Source organism: Rhincodon typus, chromosome 19 (assembly GCF_021869965.1).
Source record: "Rhincodon typus isolate 14 chromosome 19, sRhiTyp1.1, whole genome shotgun sequence".
Taxonomy (NCBI): Eukaryota; Metazoa; Chordata; class Chondrichthyes; order Orectolobiformes; family Rhincodontidae; genus Rhincodon; species Rhincodon typus.
Window position 1 is genome coordinate 36,910,758 of NC_063350.1, and position 24,869 is coordinate 36,935,626.

The following is a 24,869-nucleotide window of genomic DNA, read 5'->3' on the forward strand; positions in this document are numbered from 1 at the left end:
TTGAGGCTGATTTTCAAAACCTATTGGATATGAAACATTAAACTCTGTTTGCCGCACAGTTGCTGTCAGACAAGCTGAGTTTCTCCAGCACTTTGTTTTTAATGCCAAACCTTTGCATCCGAGCGAGACGTTTGTGTTGAAGATGATTGGGGAGGTGGGGGGTGGGGGCAGGTGGCAGGACCCAACAACAGATCGATAAGGAAAGAAGCGTTAAGAAAAATACAGGTAGCAACATTTTGAACAAATTGATGTACAATATTAGGAAGCTGACAGAGAAGTACTGGAACTGGAATATGAAGATGAAAAAACACGATCATTTTTAGCAGAGGATTTATGGAGATGATGGTAGAACTAAGGTGGTTTTTATGGCGAAGGTATGAGAAATATACTCAGTTTACATTTGAGTAGGATGCTATGTTTGAGTATAGTCTGCTACAAACTTAGAATGTGCCAATGACAGAACCAGCTGCAAGGGCAGAGTTTGTGTCAGTCTAAAAATAAGGGCTTCAATATTTGTTATGTCTATATGAAGGAAATGGAAGTTCTTCTAATACTACATGACAGATGTGTAAGTCTGACAACACAGATTTAATGGAGGGAGAGAAATCATAGAGAGGCGAAGAGACTGACATTATTAGTGTACTTGTGGAAACTAATCGGGAACAAGAACAGAAGTTGCTGGAAAAGCTCAGCAGGTGTAGCAGCATGTGAAGAAAAAAATAATCAGAGTTAACGTTTCGGCTCCAGTAAACCTTCCTCAGAACCGGACCCAAAATGTTAACTCTGATTTGTTTCTTCACAGATGCTGCCAGACCCACTGAGCTTTTCCAGCAACTTCTGTTTCTGTTCCCGATTTACAGCATCCGCAGTTCTTTCGGTTTTTATTGTGGAAACAAATCCCTTGCTTCCAGATGATGCCGTTAAGTTGGCAAATGAATAAGGAAGTTGAGGGGTACAAACTTTTGAGGTGGGGGTGGGGCACTCTAAAGACACTGAAAAACACTGAAGGAACAGGCAATATTATTTCCAAGAGAGGATGGTGAGTGGCTTAGAGAGGAATCTGTAGGCAAAGGCATTCCCATGTCGCTGCTCCTCTTGCCCTTCTAGATGCTGCAGGTTGTGTCCAAAAAATGTTGGCGAAGAAGCTCTGGTGAATTTCTGCAGTGCATCTTGTAGATAGCACACACTGCTGCTCTTGAACATTGGTGGCGGAAGGAGTAGACATTTGAAGGTGTGGTGCCAATCAAGTGAGCTGCTTTTCCCTGGATAGTGTCAAGCATATTTTTTTGAGTGTTACTGGAGTTGCATTCAACCAGGCAAGCCGGGAGTATTTTATCACACTCCTAACGTGTCCTGTAAATGGTGGACAGACCTTGGGGAGTCCGGTGGTGAGTTACTCGGTGCAGTATTCCAAACCTCTGGCTTCCTTTTGTATTTAAATAGTGAGTCCAGTTCAGTTTCTGGCTAATGGTAATACCCAGGATATTAACAGCAGGAGGTTTAGTGATGATAATGCCATGTTATCTCATGGGGAGATGGTCAGAATGTCATTTATTGGAAACAGTCATGGCTTGGCATTTTTGTGGCATGAACGTTACTTGCCACTTGTCAACCCAAGTCTAGATACTTTCTAGATCTTGTTGCATTTGGACACGAACCACTTCAATGTCTGAGGGGTCACGAATTGTTCAACAGTGAGCAATCATCAGCAAACATTGAGATAACAAGGTGTAGAGCTGGATGAACACAGCAGTCCAAGCAGCATCATAGGAGCAGGAAGGCTGACGTTTCGGGCCTAGACCCTTCATCAGAAATGGGGGTGCGGCTTGAGGTGGGAGGAGGGGATAGGTGGGAGGAAGAACAGGTTAGGGAGGCGGGGACGAGCTGGGCTGGTTTTGGGGATGCGGTAGGGGGAGGGGAGATTTTGAAGCTTGTGAAATCCACATTGATACCATTGGGCTGCAGGGTTCCCAAGTGGAATATGAGTTGCTGTTCCTGCAACCTTCGGGTGGCATCATTGCGGCACTGCAGGAGGCCCAGGATGGACAGCATCTGCAGTTCCTACTATCTCATTAGCAAACATTGCCACTTCTAACCTTATGATGGAGAGAAAGTCATTAATGAAGTAATTGAAGATGGTTGGGCCTAAGACACTAGTCTGGGGAATCCCTGTAGAGATGTCCTGGAGCTGAGATGACTGACCTCCAGCAACCACAATCTATATCCCAGGTATGACTGCAAACAACAGAAAGTTTTGCTCCTTATTCTCAATCCTTGATGTCACAATTGGTCAAATGCAGCCACTCACACCTCACCTCTGGAATTTAGCTCTTATTTATTTTTGAACCAAGGCTGTAATAAGGTCAGGAGTTGAGTGACTTGACAGAACCCAACCTGAATAGTCAGCATGTTATAACTGAGAAGGAACTGCTCGAAAGTAATTCTGATGACATCTTCCATCACATTTCTGATGATTGAGAGTAGACTGATGGGTCAACAACTTCTGTTTCAACTCCTCTCATTTTCTTCAGGTAATAGGGTTTACCATGGGTACCCGCATGGGCCCTAGTTATGCCTGTCTCTTTGTGGGGTACATGGAACATTCCTTGTTCCAGTCCATTCCGGCCCCCACCCACAACTCTTTCTCCGATACATTGATGAAATCATCAGTGCTGCTTCCCACCCTTGTCTAGAATTGGAAAACTTCATCAATTTCGCCTCCAATTTCCACCCTGCCCTCACTTTCACCTGGTCTATCCCTGACTCCTCCCTTCCCTTCCTCGACATTTCTGTTTCCATTTCTGGGGATAGACTGGCCACTAATATCCATTACAAACCCACTGACTCCCACAGCTACCTGACTATACATCCTCACACCCCACTTCCTATAAAGACTCCACCCCATTCTCTCAGTTCCTCCGTCTCTGTTGCATTTGTTCAGATGAGGCCAACTTCGACAAGGGAGCCTCTGAAACGTCCACATTCTTCCTCAGCCAAGGATTCCCCAGCTCCGTTGTCAACAGGGCCCTCAATCAGGTCCGACCCATCTCCCGCACTTCTGCCCTCACCCGTTCTCTTCCCTTCCGCAACAGCGATAGGGTTCCCCTTATCCTCACCTACCATCCCACCATCATCCACATCCAGAAGATCATCAGATGCCATTTCTGCCACCTCCAGCAAGATGCCACCACCAGACACATATTCCCCTCCCCTCCCTTGTCCGCCTTCCACAGGGACCGTTCCCTCCGGGACAACCTGGTCCACACTTCCTTCACCCCCAACACCTGCCCACAGCCCTACGGCACCTTCCCCTGTAACCGGCGAAGGTGCAACACCTGCCCATTTACCTCCTCCCTCCCCAGTATCCAAAGGCCCAAACATACCTTCCAGGTGAAGCAACACTTCACCTGCACTTCCAAGAATCTAGTCTACTGCATTCGTTGCTCACAATGTGGTCTCCTCTACATTGGGGAAACGAAGCATAGACTTGGCGACCGCTTCGCAGAACATCTACGTTCTGCTTGCAAAAAGACCCTGAACTACCTGTTGCCTGCCACTTCAATGCATCACCCTGTTCCCTGGCCAATATCTCTGTCTCCAGCTTGCTACAGTGTTCCAGTGAAGCCCAACGCAAGCTGGAGGAACAACACCTCATTTTCCGCTTGGGGACCCTACAGCCCTCTGGACTCAATTTGAGTTCAATAATTTTAGGGCCTAAACTCTCCCATGTCCCAGCCCCCCACCCCACACACCAGGCCCTGTTACCACATAGCCTGCCACTACACACCCCCTGTTGTTAGTCACTAACAGTCCGCATTAACAACTACTCACCCTCCCAGCCTGATTGTTAGCAACTCCTTTGTCTGTCCAACTGTCTTTCTCTCTCTTTGGGTTCTATCCTATCGTTTACTCCCAACCCCACCCACCTCCCTATTTTCTGCATATAACCTGACGTTTTCCTAGCCACTATCAGTTCGGAGGAAGGGTCACCGGACCCGAAACGTTAACTCTGTTTTCTCCTTCACAGATGCTGCCAGACCTGCCGACCTTTTCCAGCAACTTTGTTTTTGTGGGTGATAATTGGCCAGGTTGAATTTGTCCTATGTTTTGGATACAGGACACACCTGGGCAAGTTTCTATATTGTTGTATTAATGCCAGTTGTAGCTGTACCGGAACAACTTGGCTAGGAGCGCAGCAAGTTCTGGAACAGAAGTCTTCAGTACCATTGCCAGAATGATATCAAGGTCTATACCTTTAGCAGTATCGAGTACCTTCAACCATTTCTTGACATCGTATGGAGTGAATTGAATTGCCTGAAGACTGGCTTCTGCGACGCCTGGAACCTCTGAAGGAGCTTAAGATGGATTATCCACTTAATACCCCTGGCTAAAGCTGTTATGAATGCTTCAAGCGTTATCTTTCGTAGTGATGTGGTGGGCTCTCTCATCAGAGGATTGGGATATTTGTTGTAGATGGGCATTGCCTACTACCTGTGTGGCATGAATGTTTCTTGACATATATTAGCCCAAACTGGAATGCTTTCTAGGTTTTGCTGTATATAGGCATAGGCTATTTTAGGGTCTGCTATGTTATGAATGGTGCTGAACACTGCAGTCATCAGCAACATCACTACTTCTGACCCAATGGAGGAGGGAAGGTCATTTCCAAAGCAACTGAAGATGTTTGGGCCTACGACACAACCCCATGAAATGTGATGGCCTGTTTAAAAGGCATTAACCTACATATGTAGCCTTTTTTATGATTAAAAACTCAAACAAGTGTATACTTCTTTTTTTAAACAGAGACTGCACAACATCTTCTAGAAACAGAAACAACGTATAACGCTGACAAAGCAGTTTAAGATGAGTAGACAGACAAACATTACTGCAGTCGACAAGTCTGCAGAGTAAATCAGCAAGTTGTAGAAATATTCTGTTCATTAACCATTAAAGTTCTTAATTTAAACTTTTATTTTTTCTTTCATAATTGTAGTATATCTCTCTCACTATGAGAGAATAGCTCTATGGCTCTAAGATTATAGCAACTTTACCTTTACCTTTAATTAAACATTAAATGTAGCAGCCCTCCATTTCAGCCAGTCATTATTTAATACATTCACAGAAACCTCAAGAAACCTTAAAGTATGAAGCTTTCTACGATTTTAGAAAACAGCCAAAATCTGAGAACATAAAAGTTTAATCTTAAAATTTTGGGATTATACTGAACCTTAGTTGCTTATATATTTTATCAGTCAGCATGGCAATTGATTGTCACCTCTAAACTAAAAGTAGCCCTAAGGTTTTGGAGTAAATTTGTAACTCGGGTTGTGAGTGTTGAGGTTGGTTGGCTCGCCTAGCTGCTTTCGTTATGCAGACGTTTCATTACCACGCTGGGTAACATCCTCAGTGCGGCCTCCAATGAACTATCGGTGTGTTCTCCTGCTTGGTTTTTAAACTCTGGGGTCCGTTGAGACGGATTGCCTCACTTCCGGTTTTCCTTCGTAGTGGAATGTATATGGGGTCGAGTTCAATATGTTTATTAATAGCATGCTTCGTGGAGTGCCAGGCTTCTAGGAATTCTCGTGCCTGTCTCTGCCTAGCTTGTCCCAGTCAAAATGGCGGTTCTCCTTGTCCATGTGGATTGAGATGAGTGAGTACTGGTCGTGAGAAAGACACGACCAGTACTCACTCATCTCAATCCACATGGACAAGGAGAACCACCATTTCGACTGGGAGAACACCAAAATCCTGGTACAAGCTAGGCAGAGACAGGCACGAGAATTCCTAGAAACCTGGCACTCCACGAAGCATGCTATTAATAAACATATTGAACTCGACCCCACATACATTCCACTACGAAGGAAAACCGGAAGTGAGGCAATCCGTCTCAACGGACCCCAGAGTTTAAAAACCAAGTGGGAGAATACACCGGCGCTTCAATGGAGGCTGCACTGAGGATGTTACCCAGCACATAACGAAACATCTGCAAAACAAGAAACCAGCTCGGTGAGCCAACCAACCTAAAAGTAGCCTTGTGATATTAAATAGAAAAAAGGTATTAAAACATTCAAGACATATTCGTACCACCTTTAGTATCAATCAGAAGTGCGTCCAGCTTTGCAGCAATGCTAAATCTAACAGTAAGACCTAGACGTAGCTTTTAACACTCCAGACCTATTGATTTTAGACATGACCTACAGATTCCCCAACATTTTCAAAGTTCTTTTTTTGAAAAGTTTAGTTATCGTCTAGTTTATTGACTCTCCTTTGAATACAGTATATATCAATACCAAAATAATCTCCACAGGTTCATAATTTGCTTGGAATTAGCTGGCTAAATGAGGTCTCTAATACTCACAGTAAATTGAAACCGATTTACATGGACAGTTATTTATGTGGAATGAATATGCCAATAAATTAGTGTTGACACCCTACACCACAAATATTCCCCAACATAAAACATTAACTGTATTCCACTAACTTGCTTTCAAATCTTGATTTGCCGCATGCAGCATTACAAAGAGGAGAGCTATTATAGCAACATTAATTCTGATTTGCACTTTTAGAAGCTGAGACCGAATGTATTGTCACACCATTTTAAACTGAATTTATTACTAATCTGATTTGTTTTAGATCAATGATCAACTCTTAATATGTTCATGCATAGTTCGTGCCACAGAGCATCTCAAGAAAGATGACATTTGTTGAGTAATAAGAAATGCAAAATCAGTTGGCGACTTCAGAATAAGATAGACACCTTGAAAAAAGGTATTGAATTACCAATTTGTGTCTACATGAGCCTAATTATCTATAGAGACTTCTCCTGCCCTTTTCATATTTGTTTAGGAACCTTATCTACTCTCTTGCAACAGAACCTCAAAGCTGTCCTTTACAGACAGAACAGAATGAAATCAATTTAAGGAAGATTTGCAAGTGTCAGGATCATGCAAATAAAATCACATCGGTATGCACCACGGATACATTGTCCAATACGGTTACATTATTGGAGAATACCTGTAACGTTTGCATACCATGTTAGCTTAAATAATTCTGCTATGAAGAAAAAAATCTACTTGCAATTCAGTACACATACTGATCCACAATGACTTTTAGCCTGCTTTTGCATGGCAATTAATAAGCCAATTCAGCATGGGGCTATCTAAAAAGCATGCAAGATCCATGCTCATACAGCAAACAATAGGGTGAATCTTCAATGTGATTTAAGACCTCTTACTGAGAAATGCAGAGTCTAAACAAGGAACTGCCAGCAGAAATATTTAATTCAATGTTTAAAATATTTGCAGAAAGGAAAATAGAGGCAGCAAGTAAGGTTGATGAGACTAGAGACAAAAAGAAAATCTAGCTCGGATTACTGTTTCCAACAATAACTAACATTTAAAATCGAAAAGTAATTAGAAGGAATGAAATACCATACTAATCAAAAGTAAATTTAGGGAGCGAGAACGTTTGATCATAAGAACTAGGAGCAGGAGTAGACCATCCGGCCCCTCAAGCCTGTCCCCGCCATTTAATAAGATCATGGCTGATCTTTTTGAGACTCAGCTCCACTTACCCGCCCACTCACCATAACCCTTAATTCCTTTACTGTTGAAAAATTTATCTAGCCTTGCCTTAAAAACATTCAGCAAGGTAGCTTCAACCGCTTCACTGGGCAGGGAATTCCACAGATTCACAACCCTTTGGGTGAAGAAGTTGCTCCTGACCTCAGTCCTACATCTGCTTCCCTTTATTTTGAGGCAATGCCCTCTAGTCCTGGTTTCACCTGCTAGCGGAAACAACCTCCCTGCCTCCACCTTATCTATTCCCTTCATAATCTTATATGTTTCTATAAGATCTCCCCTCATTCTTCTGAATTCCAATGAGTATAATCCCAGTCTACTCAGTCTCTCCTCATAATCCAACCCTCTCAACTCTGGAATCAACCGAGTGAATCTCCTTTGCACCCTCTCCAGTGCTAGTATATCTCTTCTCAAGTAAGGAGACCAAAACTGCACACAGTACTCCAGGTGTGGCCTCACCAGGACCCTATACAGCGGCAGCATAGCCTCCCTATTTTCAAACTCCATCCCTCTAGCAATGACAAACAAAATTCCATTTGCCTTTTTAATTACCTGCTGCACCTGCAATCCTACTTTTAGCGATTCATGCACAAGGACACCCAAGTCTCTCTGCACAGCAGTGTGCTGCAATTTTTCACCATTTAAAACATAGTCCATTTTGCTGTTATTCCTACCAAAATGGATGACCTCACACTTATCACCATTGTACTCCATCTGCCAGACCTTTGTCCACTCACTTAGACTATCTATATCCCTCTGCAGACTTTCAGTGTCTTCTGCACACTTTGCTCTACCACTCATCTTAGCATCATCTGCAAATTTTGACATACCACACTTAGTCCCCAACTCCAAATCATCTATGTAAATTGTAAACAATTGCGGTCCCAACACTGATCCCTGAGGCACACCACTAGCCACTGACCGCCAACCAGAAAAACACCCATTTACCCCTACTCTTTGCTTTCTACTGGTCAACCAATCCTCTATCCATGCCAATACATTACCTGTAATACCGTGCAACTTTATCTTAGGTAGCAGCCTTTGGTGTGGCACCTTGTCAAATGCCTTCTGGAAATCCAGATATACCACATCCACAGGTTCCCTATTGTCCACCATGCAAGTAATGTCCTCAAAGAATTCCACCAAATTAGTTAAACATGACCTACCCTTCATGAACCCATTCTGGGTATTCCCAATGGGACAATTTATATCCAGATGTCTTGTTATTTCTTCCTTAATGATAGATTCAAGCATTTTCCCCATTACCGAAGTTAAGCTAACTGGCCTATAGTTACCTGCTTTTTGTCTACTTCCTTTTTTAAACAGTGGCGTCACATTGGCTGTTTTCCAATCTGCGGGAACCACCCCAGAGTCCAGTGAATTTTGGTAAATAATTACTAGTGCATTTGCTATTTCCCCCATCACCTCTTTTAGTATCCTGGGATGACATTTCATCAGGGCCAGGAGACTTGTCTACCTTTAGCCCCATTAGCTTGCCCAGCACTGCCTCCTTAGTGATGATGATAGTTTCTAGGTCCTCACCTGCTATAACCTTCTTGCCATTAGTTTTCGGCATGTTATTTGTATCTTCCACAGTGAAGCCACGACACGAAATAACTGTTTAATGTCTCGGCTATTTCCTCATTCCTAGTTATTAAATTGGCCTTCTCATCCTCTAAAGGACCAATGTTTACCTTCGCCACTCTTTTACGATTTACATATTTATAGAAACTTTTGCTGCCTGTTTTTATATTCTGAGCTAGTTTACTCTCATAATCTATCTTACTTTTCTTTGTAACTTTTTTTGTGGCTTTCTGTTGGCCTTTAAAGATTTCCCAGTCTACTAGTTTCCCACTACTCTTTGCTTTTTTGTATGTGTTTTTTTTCAATCTGATACTTTCCTTTATTTCCTTAGACATCCATGGCTGACTCTCTCTTTTCCTACAGTTCTTCCTTATCACTGGAATATACTTCTGCTGAGCACTGTGAAAAATCGTTTTGAAAGTCCTCCACTGTTCCTCAATTGACCCACCATAAAGTTTTTGCTCCCATTCTACCTTAGCTAACTCCTCCCTCATTCCTTCATAGTCTCCTTTGTTTAAGCACAGGACATAGGTACTGGATTTAACCTTCTCACACTCCATCTGTATTTTAAATTCAACCATACTGTGATCGCTCCTTCCGACACGATCCCTAACTGTGAGATCATTAATTATTCCTGTTTCATTAGACAGGACTAGATCTAGGATAGCTTGCTCCCTCATAGGTTCCATTACATATTGCTCAAGGAAATTATCACGGATGCATTCTATGAACCCCTCCTCAAGGCTGCCATGACCGATCTGGTTTGACCAATCGATATGTAGATTAAAATCCATGATAATTGCTGTACCATTTTTACATGCATTAGCTATTTCTATGTTTATTGCCCGCCCCACCACGATGTCATTATTTGGTGGCCTATAGACCACACCTATCAGTGACTTCTTCTTCCTGCTATTCCTCATTTCCACCCAAATGGATTCAACGTTTTGTTCAGTAGAACCTATATCATCTCTCACTACCACCCTGATACCATCCGTAAAAATCAGAGCAACACCACCTCCCTTACCTTCCTGTCTATCCTTCCGAACAGTTTGATACCCCTGGATATTTAACTCCCAGTCATGACCATCCTGTAACCATGTCTCTGTAACGACCACTAAATCATACCCATTTGCCATGATTTCCACCTTGTTTTGAATGCTCCGAGCATTCAGATAGAGTGCCCTTATGCCAGTTTCTGCACCTTCTTTTTGGGTCCTATTACCTCCATTTATAACGGCTCAAGTTCTCTTTCCCTTTAACTTTTTTCCTAATTTTCAATGGAGTTGAAGCTTCCTCGTCACCTGCTAACCTGCTGCTTTGCCTTAAGTTAATTGTTATTGTCCTTCTATGCTCACTTCTCCCTTCCCCCCTACTTACTAGTTTAAAGTCCTATTAACCACCCTATTTACCCTTTTCGCCAGAACACTGGACCCGGCCCTGTTCAGGTGGAGACCATCCCAACGGTATAGATCCCTCCTGTCCCAGAACTGATGCCAGTGCCCCATGAAAAGGAAACCCTCTTTCCCACACCACTCTTTTAGCCACGTGTTTACTTCCCTGATCCTCGCCTCCCTATACCAATTTGCACGTGGCTCGGGCAGCAATCCAGAGATTATGACCCTTGAAGACCTGTTTTTTAATTTTGTTCCTAGCTTTTCATAATTCCGAAACAGGTCTTTTTTCCTAGTCCTGCCTATGTTGTTGGTACCTACGTGGACCACAACAACTGGATCCTCCCCTTCCCTCTCTAGTATCCTCTCAAGCCGGTCAGAGATGTCTCGCACCCTGGCTCCAGGCAGGCAACACACCATGCGGAATTTTCTATCCTGCTTGCAAAGGATATTGTCTATCCCCCGGATGATGGAATCCCCTACAACTACAATCTGTCTTTTTGCTCCCCCCTCTTGAATGGCCTCCTGGACCATGGTGCCTTGGTCAGTTGACTCATCCTTCCTGCAGCCCTGTTCCTCATTCACGCAGGGAGCAAGTGCCTCATACATGTGGGACAATGTCAAATGCTGCGGCTCCTGTGTTCCTGTCTGCAGGGTCCCTCTACCAGCCTCACTCGATCTACCATGATCTACCGTGCTATCAAAAATTAATTTACACTAGAATGGGCAAGTCTAATATTTTGTCATGTTTTGAAATGAAGTACTAGAGTCGTGTAGCATAGCTTGTGAAGGAATAGCTCAAATTGGATAATAGCCAATGTTTTATATTTAACTGTGCATGAGCGGTTGTTAGAGGTTGTTGTTAGAGGTTGCTGTCAAATTTAATCTGTATCAAAAATATGCAAACATCCAGGCTACTGCTAAAAGAGATTTCAATACTGCAATACCCTTTACTGCCTGAAAGTTAGAAAACGTGATTCTTTTATATAGCAGTAAATTTAAGACTTTAAAAAAACACTTTTCATAAACTGTATAATGAGAGGTAGCACTGCTCAGTTTTATAGTCTGCTAAAGTATGCCAACTTTTGCCTCAAAAAGAGAGCCAACTCAAATTCAACTTGGGAACCTAATGCAATGCTTCACTTTCAGCTTCTGAAACTTAAAGGCAATTATATACACATCATGACATCACTTGCAGTCAATGGAAAACACTGACTGAATGTTTTTAAACAGAACCATTAATAGCCAAGTATGCAGCCCAATTAATCAGGAGTGAGGGAATCTACTGATCATTGCCTTGCTGTGTTCCATTCTGTTGCCTCAAAACATTTAAGTCGTAATTCTTCAACTGACATGATCTGAAGTCTGAGAATGAATGCAAGAAAACATAACAACAGCTAGATCATCACTCAAGGTAGCAAAAGAGAGTGCTTAGAGAAAGTAGAGAAAGTGAGTGAAAGTGTGTCTGTGTGGGTTTCATCCAGGTGCTCCGGTTTCCTCCACAGTCCAAAGTTGTGTGGGTTAGGTGAATTGGCCATACTGAATTGCCTGTAGTGTCCCGAAATGTGCAGCCTAGGTGGGCTAACCATGATAAATGTGGGGATATGGTGGGAGCTAGGATGCCCTTCAAAGGATCGGTGTAGATGCAATGAGCCGAATGACCTCTTTCCACTCTGTAGGGATTCTATGATTCTAAAAAGCAAGAATGGTTGTTTAGGTAATATAGTGGAGTACAGAAAATAGAAGGGCAAATTGGAAAATAACAGAGGTGGGGAATGCTAGATTTCCATTAAGCCTATAATGCTCAGTGGATTCAAAAGTTTATTTTTCACCAGCACAGTTAGTTCTCATTCAATTAAACATGATGACAGCAGTCACTTTCTTGCTTTTACTGGCATGTGGCAGCAACTTGCTGTGGGTAATGAGAAGTTCCTATCTACAACAGAGAGGAAATTGGCACTTAACCTTAAATATTAGGTTTCAGGCTGTAGTTTTGAGGAGTTTGGGATTGCAGATCGAGCAATAAGCAAGGAGGTCCTTACACACTGAGCCTCAACCTGTTTGGGTAATAAAAAGCATTCCAAACATAGGGTGTGTATTTATCCAACAAACAGAACCTGTCTTTTTTTTTTTTTTACCTAGTGCATTTTATGCTAGGAGAACAGCAGACAAGGCAGTGACAGGCAGTCAGCATCAGTGACAGAAGCAGGCAACTTGAGGACCCACACAGACAGGCAGACAGATGGGTAATGGACCCAAATGGGGCTCAGGACATAAAACTAAGACTTGTCTAGTCTATAACTTAAGTAGCAGCATGGGTAAAATAAAAACAAAGAATCTATATTCTATTTAGTTAAGGTATTTGTGAGGTGCTCAGGTCCATAATTTGTGCATACTGCACTGTGTGAGAAATCCGAGATGCTCCTGAAAGTTTGGCTGATCACATGTGCAGGAAGTGCCACTGGCTGAAGCAACATGACTGCAGGTTTTGGAGCTCAAGCAGCAGCTGGGAACACTACAGTGCTGAGGGTCATGCAGATAGCAGGTCTCAGGATATGGTCACCCCACAGCATAAGGAAAATCAGGCTGAAAGGGAATAGATGACCGCCAGTCAAAAGGGGGACCAGGCACAAAATAAAGGAATCCCCCAAGTGTATCTCACTTGCAAACTGTTTTTCGGCCTTGGAACACCATGAGTGATGGTTACTCTTTGGAGACCAGCCACAGCCAAGGCCACAGCACTACGGATGGAACAGCTGCTCAGGTTGGGTACAGAAGAAGTGTGGAAGAGCAACAGTGGTATGGATTCAGTTAGAGAAAGCAGTGGGCAAGCACTTTGGTGGCTGTAAACATAACTCCAGGACAGAACGTTCCATACAATGACTCTAGGGTCAAGGATGTCATAGAAAAGGTGCAGGGCATTTTGAAATTGAAGGGTCAACAGTTAGAGGTTGTGGACTATATTGGGATCAATGTCATAGGAAGAAAATTAGGTCCTGTAAGCAGACTTTAGGGAGTTACAAAGGAAATTGAAAAGCAAGAATTCAAAAGTAGCAATCTCCAGATTACTCCTGGTGCCATGCAAATAGAATAGAAACATACTGCAGACGAATGCATCGCTGGAAGGATGGCGTAAGAAGGAAACTTTAGATTCCTGAGGCATTGAGAGCTTTTCTGGGGGCAGATGTGACATGTACATGTTGGACAAGTTACATCTGAACAGAACTGGACAGGGCCAACATCCTAGTATGGAGATTTACTAATGCTGCGGGGGCAGTTTAAACTTGATTGGCAGGGGATGGGATCCTAAAGTGTTGCTCAGAGGGAGAGAAGCTGAGATGTAATTAGAAGCTGAAACCTGAATAAGTGAGCCTGGAAGGCAGACAAAGCATAGCCTAGACAAGAAAGAAGTGAGTTTGCAAGGCTAAATGGGAATCTATTTTAATGAAAGGAGCCTGAAGAATAAGATAGATGAGGTAAGGACACAGATAGGCATGTGGGAGTATAATACCATAACTACAACTGAGACTTGCCTGAAAGACAGGCAGAATTGATGGTTCAATATCTTTTGTTAAAAGGCAGTCTAATGTGAATGGTTGGGAAGTTATTAGAAAGAACTGATTGATAAATCTGCACTTGGAGAGGCATGGATTAATCAGGTATAATCAGCTGAGATTTGTTATGGTAAGACCATGATTGACAAATTTGAACAAATTTTTTTGAGGATGTAACCAGCAGTGTTGATGAGGGTAATGCATTTGACATTATCTATGTGGACTTCAGAAAACACTTTGATAAGGTTTAGCAAACTGATCAAGAAAGTAATAGCCCATGTGATCCAAGGCAAAGTAGCACATTGGATCCAAAATTTGCTGAGGCAAAGATTGATGGTCGAGGGTTGTTTTGTGACTGCAAGTCTGTTTCCAGTGGGGTTCTTCAGGTTTGATCCTGGGATTCTTGTTGTTTATCACATATATTAATGATCTGAATTTAAATGTAGGGATATTATCAGTGAATTCACAGACGACACAACGTTCGTAGGGTATAAATAGTGAGGAGGATAGCTCCTTAGGAAGAAAGGGATATCAACAAATTGGTCAACTGGGCAGAGCAACGGCAAATGCAATTCACCCCAGAAATTTGAAAGATAATGTACTTGAATAGTGCTTGCAAGGCAAGAGGTTACATTGTCAACAGCTGGACCCATGAAAGTACTGAAATTCAGAGGGACCTTGGTGTGCACATTCACAAATCCCTGAAGGTAGCAAAGCCAGTCATTAAAAAAAGGCATATCAGACACTTTATTAGTTGAGACAGTACAAGAGGAGTTTATGCTACAATTGTAAAAAATGCTGGCAAGGCCACAACAGAAGTACTGTATGCAGTTCTGGTCAGTACATTATAGGAAGGATGTGACAGTTCTGCACATGTTCCAAAGGAAATTTAAGGATGCTGCCTAGGTTGGAGGAAAGATTGGATTGGCCAGGATTGTTTTCCTTGGATTAGCAAAGGATGCATAAGATTACGAGAGCACAGTTAGGATGGATAGCAAGGCACTTTTATATTAGTAGAGTGGTCAATGACCAGGGGACATAACCCTCTAGCTCTTACCGTAAATCTAAGGGGAGAGTTGAGGTGAGAAATTTTCAAATGGAGGAGGAACCTGCAACACTACACCTGAAAGTGTGGTTTTAGACAGAAATTCCTGTAACATTTAAGCAGTATTCAGATATTCATTTGTATTGACACAGCTGTAGGTCAAAAGCTGGAAAGTGAAACTAATACAGTCAGATCATTATGCACCAGCACAGGTACGATGGGCCGTACAGCTCCCTTCTGTGTCGTAAACATCCATGAGTCTGTGAGAATAGAAATTACAAGCTGTCTGAATATCTCTTGGATATAGGTTTTAGTCTCAGCCATAATTTTCAAAAATCCAAGTTTATTTTGTTTCAACATTTAATAAATCACCAATGATTCTTTATCCACTTATGCATTTATTCAATAGTCCTATTACTTAAAATACCTAGAAAGTCAATAGAAAATTCTAATGAAATTTATCACCAAGACCAGTGCCTGACCATATCACTTAGCTAGTTAGCAATAAATATTTTAAATGATACAGCTTAATGCAGATCAACTGAGTGTTTTTTTCTTAAAGGTGCATCTTCGACACTTGGGCAAATATAACTGAATATCAGTCCTGGGTTAATCATCCCCAAACCAGCAAATCCAAATAGGTTGAAAATTATAAAGACAAACTGTGCAACAAAGGGTTTAATTTGTATTACCTAATGAGGTTTAAAAATGCTTGTATCACATCGTAAGCAGCATGAAAATTCCTATTATAAGATTGACTGTCTCACTTTTTACGTTTGTTTCTGGTCTCACTATCAGTTTCATAGCCAAGTTGGTTGACTAAGAATTCAACTACAAGTGTGTGCCAATTCAAGTGTCTTATCAAGAAAGAAATATCAGATGCAATCAAATATTATCATTCAGTTGTATATTTTCTTGTTAATAAAACATTTATTTCCAATAAAAACTGCTATAGAAGTATTTTTCTTTAGCTATACATGGTATTCAAGGACAAACGTGATTCTGCAAAAAAATGTTTCAGACATCGCTGTGACCACATCCTTGCTGATTTCAAAATGGCTTCCTCAGTTTTAAACTTCCCTGCTAAGTTTGCACTTGCTCTGGGAGTACCCACCTGCCAATGGGTGTGGAGGTGAAGTGGGATTTCTCTCAGGTTTATTACCATTGATCAACTGCTGAGAAATTGACAAACTCTCTTTGCGAAATCACTTAAAAATGCTTCAGATGGCCCAATCCACTCAAGATTTAATGAAGTGTCTGGATGGGTACATGAAAAGAAAGGGTTTAGAGATATATGGGTCAAATGCTTGCAAATGGGACTAGATTAATTTAGGATATCTGGTTGTCATGGATGAATTGGACTGAAGGGTCTGTTTCCGCATTGTACAAGTTTTTGACTCTGACTCTATGTGGTAAACAACTTTTTAACCACAGCAGTAGACCACAAAAAGTGCTGAGACAAATAACCAGAGGTTTTGCCTTTTTTAGGTGTTGACTGAGGGATAAATGTTGCCTGCACTCTTTCATTTCCATTTGAGGCACAAACAAACCTTCAGTCAAAAGACAGTACCTCCACAGCACAACACTGAAGTATCTGCCTTGATTCTACACTCTAGACTTCAGACCAGGCTTTGAACACATGGCCTTCTAACTTGCAATTGTAACTTGTACATTAACAATGAGTCAAATCTGACATCATAAACAGTGATCTCTACTGTAAACACTAGTAATGAAATAGAATAACGTACCACAAAGATTTGACTTGTAAGAACATCGAGCATTTTATCTATGTTGGAATCCAGTGCATGGATACATTAAACTTTGAAGTTTTCAAATTAAGACAGCTGAATGACCGAGCTCATCCTTCAGCAGGATATATAAATTTAGCTACTATGCAACTTGGATATGGAATGCATACTGCTGGTTCAGGACCACAAGGAGCTAATTTTAACTCATCAGCCAGAACAACTAACAGGGAGTATGTTACAAAGCTAAAACAGAGTTCAGCTGATCTTATCCGTCTTTATAACATGACACAAGCCATTTATCCTTTTACTGAATATAAGTACAGGAGTATACCTGTCAGGCACAAGTTTGTTCTGTCGTTCAGTCAGAGTATGACAGTCCTGCATCTCAATCTCATCTAGCTATTTAGGTTCTGTAATGCCCTGGCTCCTAACAACAATTAGAGTCATTTTCTAAAAGCAAAAACCCCTTTGCCATTTTATTTTACTCCTCCTTTGCTAGACTGCCAGTTTCCTCAGACCAGCACAGATATCATTCCAAACACAAAACAATGAAAAGCATATTTACATTACACTTTAAAAGAAGCTGACACAGAGCAGAAGGGAAAGCAAACACGAACATCAGCAGAAGTCTTGCACATTCGCTGGAGTAGAGGAACCTGAGAAAGCTAAGAGAAATCGCTAAATAGAAACCATTTACCTAAAAAGAAACAAAATGACTAGAAATGATAGTAAAATTAAAAAAAACTGTGGATGCTTGAATTCTGAAACAAAAACACAAATTGCTGGAGAAACTCAGCAGGTGTAGCAGCATCTGTGGAGGGAAAGTAGAATCAATGTTTCAGGTCCACTGACCCTTCTGTAAAACTGATGGTAGCTAGGAAATGGTGGTATATATACCAACGACAGGGGTGGGGGAGGAAAAATGAGGGAAAAAGAAAGAGAAAGGGAGGGAGAGAAAAAGAGGAGTACATGATAGGTGGAGACAGAGAGCAGCGAGAGAGAGAATGACAGTTAGGCAGACAAAGGGACAGATGATAGAATAGCAGGGAGAAAGAAAAGGTAGATTAGTAGATGAAAATGGGTTGGTTGTGCTAACTAGAGTTCAATAATTTTACGGCCTGAACACCTTCCATGTCCTTTACCCACCCACGTAACATAGGCCTTGTCATGACCTGGGCAGCTTCCAAACCACAACCACCAGGGTGTAGTGTGTGGAATTTACAGATAGTGAGACAGTTCAACGTCAATGAAAAATGTCTCTGAATCTGGTTACTCTGGCTCTGAAACACTGAAATATTCTGCTACATAATGAGAGGTAAGAATTTCTAAATTGTTTTGTACAGTGCAGTGATGTCAGGGAGCCTGATTTTGAGGATTTAAAGGTTGAAAAGCAAGTCCCACAGACATTAGTCCAGTACTACACACTCGTTATCTGCAAGGACTTTCAGAAAGATTGCAGAGCAGACAGCCACAATGCAAACAAGGGCTCTGTAAATCAGAGTTGACCCAATATGAGGGAAATCTGGGGAAAGAGCAGAATAGAAACTTGGTAACAATAGGTGATTCTATAATTAGGGAGTTAGATTAACTTGTGTCCCGAAGGGTGCCTTTCCCAGTACCAGGTAAAGGATATCTCAAGGCAATGGCAGAAGAATTTGAAGTGGCGGGGTGAAAATCCTTTACATAAGATACTAACATCAGAATTTGGACCACCTGAGCCAGAAAATGAGGGGTACATGATAGGTGGAGACAGAGAGCAGAGAGAGAGAATGACAGTTAGGCAGACAAAGGGACAGATGATAGAATAGCAGGGAGAAAGAAAAGGTAGATTAGTAGATGAAAATGGGTTGGTTGTACATTTAGTGCGTTCCACAAACAATGTAGGCTTTGTAGCGCTTTACAGAAAATGAAGTACTTTCAAAGTGCAATAGCGCAATAGTTCAAGAGCGAACTATACGGTAAATGGAAAAGCCCTGGGGAAAATTGATACACAGTGAGATCTGGGTGTTCAGGTCCATTGTACCCTGAAGGTGGCAACGCAGGTGGTTAGAGTGGTCAAGAAGGCATACGGCATGCTTTCATTCATCGGACGGGGTATTGAGTACAAGAGTTGGCAGGTCACGTTACAGTTGTATAGGACTTTGGTTCGACTACATTTGGAATACTGCATACAGTTCTGGTCGCCACATTACCAAAAGGATGTGGATGCTTTGGAGAGGGTGTAGAGGAGGTTCACCAGAATGTTGCCTGGTATGGAGGGTGCTAGCTATGAAGAGAGGTTGAGTAGATTAGGATTATTTACATTAGAAAGATGGAGGTTGAGAGGGGGACCTGATTGAGGTCTACAAAATCATGAGAGGTATAGACAGGGTGGATAGCAAGAAGCATTTTCCCCAGAGTGGGGGACTCAATTAATAGGGGTCACGATTTCAGGGTGAGAGGGGAAAAGTTTAAGGGAGATATGTGTGGAAAGTTCTTTACGCAGAGGGTGGTGGGTGCCTGGAACACGTTGCCAGCGGAGGTGGTAGAGGCGAGCACAATAGCGTCATTTAAGATGTATCTAGATAAATACATGAATGGGCAGGGAGCAGAGGGATACAGATCCTTGGAAAATAGGCGACAGGTTTAGATAGAGGATCTGGATCGGCCCCATTGGCTTGGAGGGCCGAGGGGCCTGTTCCTGTGCTGTAATTTTCTTTGTTCTTTGTTAATTACTATTGTAACACAAAATGCAGCAGCCAATTTGCACACAGCGAGTTTCTAAAAAGTGGCAATGTGACAATGTGACAATGATCAGTTTTTTGCAATGAGATCGAGAGATAAAAATTGACCAGGACACCTTGAAAATAATGGCATGAAATGTTTTAGATCCACCCAAAGGTCAAGCAAGGCCTGAAAAATGGTACCTTTAAATAGTGGTAGAAAACAGTTTAAAAATTGGTTAAGAAGTGGCAGGGATTTTAAATAATTTCTTTATTTCAGTATTGACCAGGGACACAAATCAGATTGGCATGCTGTTGGATGAGATTAGAAATAAAATAACTACACACAAAGTAGGGGAAATAGTTGTTAGGATTTCGAATGCACTGCCTGGGAGAGCAGTAGAGGCAGATTCCATGGAAGGTTTCAAAAACAGCTGGATATATATTTAAAAGTGACGAATTTAGAAGGCTACGGAGAGATAGAGCTCCAGAATGGAACTAGCTGGCTGCCTGTTTCAGAAGCCGGTACACATGATGGGTTGAATAGGCTCTTTCTGTAGTATGAAAGTCTATGATTCTATATCGGAAATAAGTTAATCATTTCAGTATAAATGCCTAATTTGGATGGACACTTTAAAAGAATACAGAATAGTGATAGGGACAATATTACACGTTTAATAATTTATTTGAAAAATTTGCAGTCCCAGAAGACTAACTAACGTAATATCTACATACAAAGGAAGTAGATGATGATGGAATGTAATGAAAGTGAAGAAAATAGACAAACATTCACAAAGTAAAATTGTTTTAATGAACAGCATGAATTTTAGAAGGGAATGTCTTTGAAGAGGCAACAGAGTAGGCAAGACTAATGCAGTAGATGTAATTTGTCTAGATTTTTTAAAACACTTATGCAAAGTACAACATAATAGACAAATTTAAGTCAGAGCATAAGGAGTTGGGGGCAAGCATCAGCTTGAATGGGTAACCAGCTAGCACCAAGATGAAAGGCAGAATTTGGTAAAGGGTATCCATTTAGAACGGCACAGGTGAAAACTGGAGCTCCACAAGGTTCAGTGTTGAGACCACTATTGTTAGAATTTATCAAAATAGACTAGTGTTAATATTTTGATTAAAAAGGGACCTTTATTTTGGAAATTATAATCCAAATACAGTATAGGAACAAGGAATTTCAGAGTGCAAATGTACACATCACTATAAGTTGTCAAACAGTTTATCAAGGTCATTAAAAGACAAACTAAGCACTAGGACTTATTTCTAGATTAGAAATGAGAAATGAAACTGGTTTTAAACTTTGGTGCTATCACACTGTACAATTCTGTTCTTATAGTGTAAAAAGGATACAGTGGCGCTGAAGATGATGCAGGTTTACAGAAATAGATCAGAAAGGAGAGGTTAGACAAAGAATTTATTTTTAATGGGAAGAGTTGGCATAGGTCAGATGGGTGACATAACAGAGGTATTTAACCACAGTCAAAATATAAACAATAAAAATGAAAGAATTGGCTTCACTGTAACTTTAATGAAATGCTTAACTATACATATATTAACTACTAATTAACTGTTCCAACATAGTAACATTCCGTAAACACACCCTTAGCAAAGGCAAATTCAGTAAAATAGATTGTCTCACATGCAATTCTAGCAGGAGGAGAACCCTAGGTTTTAGCTGTAAGAGAAGGGAATAACAGCTGGATGTAGAAGCTTCAAGACACCAGCAACTGGTTCTGTGGGAGCTTGACCCCATGCATTCAGGCAGCTTTTATTGTTCGAATTTTTAAAAAAAAACCTCAAAGGCCTAACAAGCTGTTTACTATTTTGGCTTTAAGCATACTGCTCGTAGCCTCGGTCTCAACCTTTCTTCATAAAAAAAGGAAAAAAAATGGACAAAATAGACCTCAGAGCCATAGTATCATCACACATCCACCCTTAAAAATATGAACCAATGTACAAAGATGGCTTCATTTTTAAAAACCTTTAGCCTTACTCTATTAGTACACTACAATACATATATTAAACTGACTCTAAGCTTGCAAAAATTCACTACTACAATCAATTTCAGTCTGTTTTGTCCTGTCACTAAACGCTTCCGTCTTCCTTCAAAGTTGCGACAACGCATCAGCAACTGCATTCTCTCATCCTGCCATGTACACAATTTTCAAACTGAATGGCTCCAATGTCAAGCTCCATCTAAACAGCCTTGAATTTTTATCCTTAAATTTTTCCAAAAACTTTAAGGGGTTATGATCAGTTTATATAAGTGCCTCAAACACATCACTGGCAATATAAATGTTGAAATGTTGCAATGCCAACACTAATCTCAAGGTCTCCTTCTCAACTGTGGAATATTTCTGTTGATGATTATTCAATTTTCTGGAAAAGTACCCAATAGGTCTTTCTATCTTCTCGTCATCTTCTGGCAAGAATACAGCATTGACACCTAATTCACTTGCATCGATAGCCACCTTGGAAGGCTTTGCATGATTAAGTGTGGCTAAAACCGGGGCAGTGATTAACACAGCTTTCAGGCTGTCAAATGTCTTCTGTCATTCCTCTGCCCAATGAAACTTTTTGCACTTCAAGTCAGCCAGTGGAGCAATCACACTGCTAAAATTCGGTACAAACTTCCGATAAAAACCACTCAGTCCCCAGAATCATAGTATTTCCCTCGTCATCGATGGTATGGAAAACTCCCCAATAGCCTTTGTTTTCACATCCCATGGGGCCATTTGTTGATGTCCAATAACTTGGCCCAGAAATGTGACTTGGGCTTTTGCAAACTCACTCTTAGCCAGGCCAGATTTATCACCAAGCCTGCCTCCCGAAGTCGATCGAACAATTCTGATAGATGTTCAAAACGTGTGGCTAAAAATCATCAAATCGTTGATATATACTATACAATTGGGTAATCCAGAAATGACTTTTTTGTTAGTCTTTGAAATGTGGCTGGCACATTTGTCATACCAAATGGCATGACTTTATACTGGTACAGTCCATTCAGTGTCATGAAAGCCAAAATTTCCTTTGCTCTTCCAGTATTCTCTGAGTAAGTCCAATTTTGAGGCATAAATTGCTCGTCCCACCTTCTCAATACAGTCTTCCAAACGTGGATTAGGATATGAATCAGATTTTGTAGCTGCATCGACTTTCTGATAGTCCACACATAACCGTTGCATACTGTCTGGTTTTAGCACCATTACTACAGGTGAGCTCCACTGGCTACAACTCATTTCAATTATATTGTCTCTGATCATGCATTCAATCTCTTTTTGAACCTGTGCCAACTTTAGAGGGTTAAGTCTATAAGGATACTGCTTAATTAGAACAGTGTTTCCTATAACTACATCATGCATAATTAGGTTTGTACTTCCCACAAATCTCCCCATACGAATGTAATAACTCTTTCAGATCATTTTGATTTTTTTCTGGAAGGTAACGCAATAATTTATACCAATCTTTGAGAACTTCCTCATTGTCCAATTTTATTAGAAAATTTCCACTTTAGAATCATCTGAACTTAGTACTTCATTGTGTTGCAACCTGTAACACATTCTCTTTTTGCTTTCTTTCCCTATCAAAATACCTTTTCAGCATATTCGTATGACATACATTTCCTTCTATCTGGCATTACTATCAAATGATTCAACTCACTCTATTTCCTGTCGATTTGATAAGGCCCACTAAATCTTGCCTCAAAAAATTCACCTACCACTGGGAGTCGCACTAACATTATTTCCATGAGTAAATTTATTAATTTTTGATTGCTTGTCTGCTTCCTGGTTCATCACATGCTCTGCTACTTTCAAATGCAATCTAGCCAACTCACCCACTCAATTTAATCTTTCCCTAAAATTTGACATATTGTCCAAATATATGGTCTCTGAACGGACTTACCAATTTCTCCTTAATTTCAGTGGTCCTCTCACCTCATTCCCAAAAACGAATTCAAATGGATTGAATTTAGTTGATACATTAGGTGCATCCCTAATCGCAAAAAGTCCAAATGGAATTCCTTTACCACAATCCTCAAGCCCTCAACATGGTCTTTAAAGTTTGATTTACAAACCAACTCAATCATCTGCCATTTCCACTGCTAATCTTGCAGTCTTAACTGTCTACTCTTCTGCATGAGTTCTCACTACTTCACAAAGTGAATTTTTGAACTCCTCCAAAATAATAATCTAAGGGCATCATATATTTGATCTATTTACAATGCCCTTATCCACCCATCAAAATTACTTTGTTTGATTCTTTCAGACTCTATGTACATTTGACCAGTTCCCTCCATAGATTCCTAGAATGTTGTCTGAAGGCCTCTGGTACTAGCTTATATGCACTTAAGATAGCATTTTTCACTTCATCATACTCCCCAGATACCTCCTCTGACAGTGATGCAAATACCTCACTAGTTCTATCTACCAACTTGCATGAAATCAATAATACCCACATGGTCACCAACATTTCATTTCTTTTGCCACTTTCTCAAATGAAATGAAAAAGGCATCTACATCCTTCTTGTCAAACTTAGGCAACATTTGGACATGTTTAAACAGATCCCTACCAGGCGTTTGGCTATGATGGAATTGCTCTCCATCACCAGGTCATCACTACTCCTATCTTTCACTTCTACCTCCGTCATTTTAAGTTAACTTTGAGTTTTCAGTTTCCAACTTCCGAAGTTCATAAACTCTCTCTTTCACTTTCAATTATAATTCAAACTGTTTGATTTCCTTTGCATGTTCAAGCCTGCAATTGCTATTGGATTTTAACCATTTCCAATGATTCTGAAGGCATAGCCAGCAATTGTAAATGTCGAGCCATTGATGCAATTACCTCACGTGAATCCAAAGGAACCCTAACTTCAGCTTGTCTGCCAATTCCAACAGCTTTGCCTTGTTCACTTTCTGTAAAACTCTCAAAATGATTTCTTCCAATTCCACGAAACTCTTAGTGACTGGAAGAGCCATTATTACATAAGGCACACCCTATTTAAACAAACCAAATGCCACACCAGAAAAGAGAACACCACTCACTGCCTTTGAGTCCAATAATCCCAAACCCAACTTGGAATTACAGACATTTTGATCTGACAAGAATCCCCAGTTTGGTATGGGCCAGGCCAAACCCGCTCAAAATATATGTTATGATGATAGCTAAGGCACTAACTTTTTCTAATTTCAAAGGTAAATGTAAGCACTGTGCTCCAGATGCAATTCAATTAAGCAAAACACACTTTATTTT

General features: G+C 41.0%; 1 protein-coding gene across 1 annotated transcript in view; it reads right to left on the reverse strand.

The window, feature by feature from the left end:
• The window catches only part of LOC109916065 (ubiquitin-conjugating enzyme E2 variant 1), a 36,593-nt gene extending 12,326 nt beyond the window's left edge, over positions 1–24,267 (reverse strand). The window contains exon 1 of the mRNA XM_048608575.1: positions 24,190–24,267. Within this exon, the coding sequence (XP_048464532.1) occupies positions 24,190–24,267 (78 nt within the window). The remainder of the gene's footprint in view (positions 1–24,189) is intronic.
• Positions 24,268–24,869: the final 602 nt, after the last annotated feature.